This window comes from Callorhinchus milii, unplaced genomic scaffold (genome assembly GCF_018977255.1).
Source record: "Callorhinchus milii isolate IMCB2004 unplaced genomic scaffold, IMCB_Cmil_1.0 Scaffold35, whole genome shotgun sequence".
In the NCBI taxonomy this organism is placed as follows: Eukaryota; Metazoa; Chordata; class Chondrichthyes; order Chimaeriformes; family Callorhinchidae; genus Callorhinchus; species Callorhinchus milii.
The window spans coordinates 141,215-149,327 of NW_024704776.1; the positions used below are offsets into that span (position 1 = coordinate 141,215).

General features: G+C 46.3%; 1 protein-coding gene across 1 annotated transcript; it reads left to right on the forward strand.

Annotated features, from left to right (window-relative positions):
• The first annotated feature begins 1,628 nt into the window (after positions 1–1,628).
• Positions 1,629–7,653, forward strand: polr1f (RNA polymerase I subunit F). Its single transcript, XM_007899697.2, has 4 exons — positions 1,629–1,985; positions 4,400–4,541; positions 5,451–5,656; positions 6,481–7,653. Exons 1-4 carry the CDS (start codon positions 1,726–1,728, stop codon positions 6,926–6,928), a joined length of 1,056 nt encoding a protein of 351 aa, XP_007897888.2. The 5' UTR covers positions 1,629–1,725; the 3' UTR covers positions 6,929–7,653.
• Positions 7,654–8,113: the final 460 nt, after the last annotated feature.

Here is an 8,113-nt window from a genome sequence, read left to right on the forward strand (position 1 = left end):
TTGCCAGGAAGAATGGCTGAGTCTTAGATGCAGAACTCATTTACAAAACAGCTTGAAGCCTTGATGGGTGAACAATAGGGTATTCTGGAAGAACGAGGTCAAATGGGTGGAAGGGCCTTCTTCATCTAAACCTCTCTAATGATCTAGTTCTTAGCTGAGTGTTGTGTGTTACATTTTACTTTCCCACGATACTTACTGTTTGCTGATATGTACTGCTCTCTAGTGACGAATATGAAGAGGAGTGACCATGGTGAACATGCCCAGCACCTGATAGCCAGTCTGTCTGATATTAATGTACCAACCTACCAAAACAGTCCCCTATTGTAGGTTAAAGCACAAATTAAAAAGGAAATTAATTAAATATGTTTTCTATTAAAAAATACTTTTATTTCACGTTTCCTTAACCAAATACAAGCTGTGTTTCACCAACAAAATACAGTCAATCCACTTTACAGTAATTCCTGTGAAGTGCTTTGAGAGGTCTTAATGATATGGTTAAGGGCTATTTCAAATGAAAGGATTATTATTACAATACAATTTACATTTATATAGCGCCTTTCTCGGCGGGAGGACCTCTTAAAGTGCTTGACATTGAATGAGGGCACCTGAGCTGGAGGCAGGAGCTGATTAAGACTAATTTTAAGTATTTTCTACAACTCTTAATATTCTTAAATGTTAAGAAAAAATTGATGTTAAGAGTCTAAGACTGGGCGACATTGTGTGTCTGCCTGGCTCAATTGGTAGCATTCTGACTCCTGAATTACAAGGTTGTGGCTTTAAGTCCCACGCTAGGACTTAGATCTCGCAATAGTCTATGCCAACAGTGACCAACCTGTGACCTGCAGGTAGGAAGTGACCCACAGGGCTCAAGAAGACACCCTCCGCACCCCCACTAAACACTTACACTACTCTTAGTAAGTTGGATCAGCTGAGTTTGCCTCCAAACTACAACAACAACTTGCATTTACAAAGCGCCCTTGACACGGTAGCATCCCGGAGCGCTTGATACAGTCACTCCATCTCATAGTAAATCAGGGGAAGCGCTTTGAGACATCCTCCCTCCCGGCCTGACAAGGCGCTTGTAGGGATGTATCTATAAGTAAGTAATATGGAATATGAGAGCAGTGAGAGCTATTGCCCAGTCCAGCACAGCCCACCCAGCCCACCCAGTCCAGCACAGCCCACCCAGCCCAACAGGCCAACCCACCCAGCACAGCCCACCCAGCACAGCCCAACTCACCCAGCCCACCCCACCCAGCACAGCCCAGCCCAACCCAGCACAGCCCAACAGCACAGCACAGCCCAACCCAGCACAGCCCAACAGCACAGCCCAACAGCACAGCCCAACCCAGCACAGCCCAACAGCACAGCCCAGCCCAACAGCACAGCACAGCCCAACCCAGCACAGCCCAACAGCACAGCCCAACCCAGCACAGCCCAACCCAGCACAGCCCAACAGCACAGCACAGCACAGCCCAACAGCACAGCCCAGCACAGCCCAACAGCACAGCACAGCCCAACAGCCCAGCACAGCCCAACAGCCCAGCACAGCCCACCCAGCACAGCCCACTGAGGCTGACAGCAGCAGCGCCCCCTAGTGTAACCCCGGGGAGAGGAGAGGAGGGGAGACCGGAAAGGTCGTGGTTTCACAGCAGTTTGCGGCAACACGTTGCTCTCCCCCGGAAGCCCAGGACCGGCGGCGTGGTCGGCGGCGGGACCGGCGGTATGGCGAGCGGTGGCCTCGGGGAGGAGGAGGAGGAGGAGGGGGAGAGGCCCAAGTGGAAGCGGCAGCTCCCCGGGCCCCGGGTGGCCGCCGCCGCCCCTCTCTCCTTCGCCCAGGCCCGGGCACTGCTGCACAGCCCCTACTCGTGCCTGGTGCTGGACACCCGCCGGCGGCACCTCGCCCTGTCCCCCATGTACCTGCAGCGCAAGAGGACGGGCATCGAGAGGCAGCTGAGGACCGAACTGCTCAGATTCTCCGAGAGGTGGGTCCGGCTGACGGGGAGCGCGGCCCGGCCCGGGGGGGGGGGCTGCCCCAGGCCTGGTGTGGGGGGGCTGCCCCAGGCTTGGTGTGGGGGGGCTGCCCCAGGCCTGGTGTGGGGGGGCTGCCCCAGGCCTGGTGTGGGGGGGGGGGCTGCCCAGGCCTGGTGTGGGGGGGCTGCCCCAGGCCTGGTGTGGGGGGGGGGGGGGCTGCCCCAGGCCTGGTGTGGGGGGAGGGGCTGCACCAGGCCTGGTGTGGGGGGGCTGCCCCAGGCCTGGTGTGGGGGGGGGGGCTGCCCCAGGCCTGGTGTGGGGGGGGGGCTGCCCCAGGCCTGGTGTGGGGGGGGGGGCTGCCCCAGGCCTGGTGTGGGGGGGCTGCCCCAGGCCTGGTGTGGGGGGAGGGGCTGCACCAGGCCTGGTGTGGAGGGGGGGGGCTGCCCCAGGCCTGGTGTGGGGGGGAGGCCCTAGGCCTGGGGTGGGGGGGCTTCCCCAGGCCTGGTGTGGGGGGGGCTTCCCCAGGCCTGGTGTGGGGGGGGGAGGCTTCCCCAGGCCTGGTGTGGGGGGGGGGGGCTGCCCCAGGCCTGGTGTGGTGGGGGGGGCTGCCCCAGGCCTGGTGTGGGGGGGGGGGGGGAGGCTGCCCCAGGCCTGGTGTGGGGGGGCTGCCCCAGGCCTGGTGGGGGGGGGGGGCTGCTCCAGGCCTGGTGTGGTGGGGGGGCTGCCCCAGGCCTGGTGTGGGGGGGGAGGCTGCCCCAGGCCTGGTGTGGTGGGGGGGGAGGCTGCCCCAGGCCTGGTGTAGGGGGGAGGGGGTGGTCTGTCCTGAGTTCGCAGGGGATCAGGAGGACAGACAGCGGCCCCTCAGGGGAAGGTTAATTTGACCGTTGCCCATCCACAGTTCCCTTCCAGTTTTTTTTTCAAAAGCAAATAATAATTTGGTCACTTCCATCCACCACTGTTTGTGGGACGCTGCTGTCCGCAACCGGCTGCAGCGTTTCACCCACAACATATACAGTCAATTAACTTCGCAGTATTAAGCCCTTTGAGCCGTCTCGAAGACATGAGAGAGCGCCATATCCAATACAGGGATTATTATTATCCTCAGGCTTCACAGTTAAATCCTGTGAGGTGCTTTGAGACCTCTCACCGATGTGATAATACACTAAATTATTATATGCAGACAGGAGTGAATTTTGCTTGAGAAAGTGTGCACAGGGCTCACTCGCTCTGAGAGGTTCTTCCTGTCTGCACTTAAATTTTGTAAATTTGTAAACTAAAGATCTCCTAGAACTAGAGAAGGGAGTTTCACCCAATGTCCTGGGCGGTAATCCTCCTGATTAATAATAATAATCCTTGCACTTGATATAGCGCTTTTCACATCGGGAGGACGTCTCAAAGCACTTCACAGAATGTACTGTAAAGTGAATTGACTGTATATTTTGTGGGTGAAACTCGGCAACCAATTGCACACAGCAGTGTCCCACAAACAGTCTGGGATTGAGTGGCCCGTTTTTTTTAATTTTGAAGGAATTACTACCCCCGGAAAAGCGGGGGTAGTAAAATCTGCCAATCGACTAACAACCAGGTTCCTACTTGAGCAAAAGTCACTCCTGCGTGCACGTATAATAATCCTTAGTATCTTATCATGTCATTGGGACATCTCAAAGCATTTCACAGGATTTTACTGCAAAGTCTAGTAACGATATTTGTAGGCAAACTCGGCAGCCAATTGTGCCCATTGCAATGTTCCACAAACAGCCATTAAGTGAATGAGTAAATTTACCGGGGAGATTGTTGGTCAGGATAATGAGAGAAAGTACTTTCATTTTTTGAATAGTGCCATGGAATGCTTAATGTCCACTTGAACAGGCAGAGACAGGACCTTGTGTTAACGTTTCATCTGAATGACGACATTGCAGCACAGCCCCCAGCGCTGCTATGGAGTGTCGGCCTTGACTGTGAACTCCGTTTTGTTGTGGGACTTGAACTCCCAACCTTCTGGCTCGGAAGCAAGAGTGCTGCCCGCTGAGCTAGGCTGGCACCTAGGAGTTGTGTTTTAACTTTTATTTTAACTTTATTTTCATCCACAAAACAAAAACTTGGCTATCTTTCGTAATTATGTTTTTTCATCCAAATTGAAAGCAAAAAGGGTAGATTTTCTTTTAAAAATGTCTAAAAAGACAAACACTAACATAAGTTACTTTATTGAAGAACAGAATTACTGATATTTTAGAGAGCTGAGTATTAATATCAACAGATAATTGTTAGTGCATTGTTTTAACATTCATTTTGTGAATTTAAGGTGGAATCCGAACCACGTGATGAACTTACTGCCATGTAATTACCTTTTCATGCATCTGTTGCTTTCTGAATTGGGATGAACTTTTTACATTTGATATTTTGTACAAGTTAATGTATTTATTAGTTTTCAGGGTGTCCCAATTGCCTACGATGAAGTCAAACTAGTAGGTGAATTAGGGAGCATCTATGATGAACAGGGCTACATACATGTCAACATAGAAGCAAACTTTGTTATCTTCAAACCTGAAAAAGGACAGAAACTTGTGGTAAGTTTATATATTTGGCTTCAAAACCTGAGGGAGTCAAGTCAGTGTAGCTCTGACAGCTAGTCTCTCAGTCACAACTTTTTGAGTTTAAGCTCTTGCAGAACTGGTCTTGAGACTCTCTTGCTCGCAACGGGAGAGATTTGAGTTCTCTGCAAACCTAGCAGCTGGGGTTCCTCTATAGGGCATTAAAGAGGGATGAATGAGAACTATTGTAGCTTTAAAACATATATACATGGTGGTGCTGTATTGTAGCACGTTGTTTGGGCCCCATAAAATCCCAACCACCATTATAACACTTCACGGTTGCCAGTTAATGCTTCTATATTCACTGCACAAGCATATAGCAAGCTAGCTTGCTTCAAATCGCTAGATGGCTTTCACTTTCTTAAAAATGGCTGACGTCCAGGTATTAGGTCACGGAAGTGTTTTTGAAGGCAACCAATATTTAGCATAGGAAAAGCTGGCCAATGTGCGGTAACGAGCCAGCGGGCATTCTACACGCAGTTTGGATTTTTGGGTAAGTAAATGTTGGGGTCCACATTCCAATCATTCTATAAGTGAAAACCCACATAAAAATGAAGTGCATTATAGCTGGACTTTATGTTACTTAAGCATATTGGAGAATAAAGAGATAAATGCATACTAGCATGTAAAACACTACAGAGGTCATGTGGGAGGGGAGAGGAATATTCCTGTTTGAATTGGGATAGCGAATGTTTTTGGATCAGTAGGAAGCTTTTGAGCAAATCAAGCCTGTAAAAGGGACATTTAACATATGGACCTTTTGCTTAGTGTTTGTGTCTGCAGTGGATGCAATCTGTATTTTTTGTTTTGAATATATTATGTATTTGCATTTCTGTATGTATATGATCAATCAATAAATCTTATTTTCTGTAATCTCTTATTAAGGGTGTTGTGAACAAAGTTGCCCCAAGTCATCTTGGCTGCGTGGTCCATGGCTGTTTTAATGCTTCGATACCCAAACCATATCATGAAAATGGTACATGGCCAGGCTTTGAAGTAAAGGTGGGGAATAACCTGCAATTTGAAGTTGTTCACCTGGATGCTGACGTCGTTGGTGTGCTGTGCATTCGAGGAAAGTTGGATCCAAACAGGTAACTTTATATTGTGAGACATCTATAATGTGAAATATTCCAAGCGGAGAACACTACTGATGGGGGGATATTAGTTTTGCCACAATGTAACTAGACATTTAATGGTATAAAAACAAATCTCACCATGTATAATTCCCAGGATCACATATATTTAGTGTGATAATTAAGGGTCATTATATTTTTTAATTCTATAACATTTTAGCGATAAGATTGCTTGATTTCTATCCCCCCACATGTTTTTCCAAATATTGCTTATTTTACAGAATCCAATTCACAATAACCGTCTATTCATTGTGAAATGACTGCGGGCCTCAATAAGTCACAGTTAATTTGTCAACTCCAAAAGCTTATATAATTTTCTATTGCGAAATGGAAATTTTTATGGGGAATAAGTAAACCACTTATATTACTTTTTTGCAGCACATGTATATTTGGGCTCTTGGAAGATTTGGTTGAGATTGAAGCACAAAAATAAACTGTAGAACATATTTCTAGAAATTTGCATTTGGCTCTATCATTGGTTTAGACACTGGCTTTTCATTTTGGATTCAATTTAACACACGTTAGTGGGATGAAAATGTCTACACAGATTAAATTTGTTCAATCTAGTTCTTGGTGTCTATGAATGCTCAGTGGGTTCAAATGCCGTGACTGCATTAAGTTGGCAGTCTCACTCAGAAGAAACCGAGGCCTGAAATTCTTAGCCTGTAATGCCGTATAGAATATATTCAGAAAACATCACTCAGAGTTTGGCCACCACCAAAGTTAATATTTTGATATGTATTGATTCCCTGGTCATCTGTAACTTCTTTCTTTGAATGCAGTGTGCAGGCAGAATACAATGTGGAGTCTGAAAAAACATTAGAAAACAACAGCAATGAAACACCATTAGAAAACGGCAACAATCACACTGCTGATCAAACGCCTGGTAAAAAGAAGAAGAAGAAGAAAAAGAAACACAAAAGGAAGAATGATGAAGAATTCAGCACCCAAGACACACCTGAAGAGGCTAGCGAAACAGTTGAGCTTATGGATTTGAGCCTGTTGGAAGATGGAGTCCATAAAACAAATGGCAAAAAATCCAAAAAGAAAAAGAAAAAGAGAGCTAAGGAGGAGAAACCAAACGCAGAAACTGAAATCCAAACAAATGACTCTTGTGACAAACCAACTAAAAAAAGAAAAGAAAACATTCTGAGCGAGCTTCAGAGCCCACTGACTGTACACCAGAACCAAAAGTCAAAAAAAGAAGGAAACAGTGATTTTAACCTGTAACATGTTTAAATGGTAGTTAAACATAATTGCTAAATTGTTACAAGTTGGCATCTCTTGCACTATTACAATATGTGAAAAGGGACAGTTTTATTTTGTTCCACTAGGTGCCTCAGTACTATTGCTGAATGTGATGAAACCATGTCATTCTGCTATGCCAGTGGTAGCCAACCCTTTTCTGATGAGAGCTAAACATATTTTTCTTGATTGCCACAGGGGCCATACCATAAACGTTGCTACTCAGTAGCTACTGGAAGCAAAATGTTGCTTTATCTACAGACTTACTTAAGACTAGTGTGATTTTTACAATTTCTTCTTCCCCACTAGCTTATCAATCTCTCGCTGCTGTTGAGATGTGGCCAACTGCACAAGTTTGGTAAGATTCTCATCTGTCAATCACAATTGGTATTTTTAATGATTTTTATTGTTGAGAAGTTATGCTCACAAAATAGGCGCTGCCAAATCGGCAAATATAACTCTGTGCAAAACTTCTTAAGTCTGGTGGTTCTAATTTCCAAAAGGTCAACACGGTGTCTGTGGTTGGGTTCCTCGAACTTGCTTTTTAGCATGGAGTTGCACTTTAGATCAATGATTTCCATTTCCAGTGTTTGGTCTACTTAACTTCTCTTGTGGGAGCTCAGATACATTGTCAGATTCTGCAGTGAAGTCATGGAAACGACTTTCAAATTTGTACTTGTTTGATAATAAATTGATTTCAGTTTATCTTACATGTTCAAAGTGGCTGAGATTGTTTTGCTCGAAATGAACTTCAAACAGATTTAATTTCATTTTAAATGCAGCAAGATCATTGGCGAGATTTGAAAACAGTTTGTTCCTCCCCTGCAACTTTAAATTGAAATTGTTCATATGACCCGAAATATCAATTAAAAATGCGAAATCACTCAGCCTCTCACTGTTACCAAGAAGTTCACGTTCCTCTTGTAACTCACCTTTCTTTGTCAAGAACTGAACAACCTGGTGTGTTAAAGACCAAAACCGAAAGAATAACCATCTGCAGTTGGGCGGGGGTCACACCCGGAAAACAAACTTGCACCAAGGGTTTTAACAACAAAAAGGAAGGTTGGTTTTATTTTGATGAGGAAGCTATTGCTTTTTTATAGTCGTCTTCTACAGAGCTTGCCCGCTTCTCTCGCACACAGTTATATACTGGTGATGATTCATTAGCAT

What these genes read in the sequence shown, in the direction of transcription:
- polr1f (XM_007899697.2), top strand. Translation starts at nt 1,726, where the DNA reads ATGGCGAGCGGTGGCCTCGGGGAGGAGGAGGAGGAGGAGGGGGAGAGG. An exon ending in AAAAAGGACAGAAACTTGTG is followed by an intron (nt 4,542 to 5,450) that starts GTAAGTTTATAT and finishes TCTCTTATTAAG; the next exon opens with GGTGTTGTGAACAAAGTTGC. An exon ending in GGAAAGTTGGATCCAAACAG is followed by an intron (nt 5,657 to 6,480) that starts GTAACTTTATAT and finishes CTTTGAATGCAG; the next exon opens with TGTGCAGGCAGAATACAATG.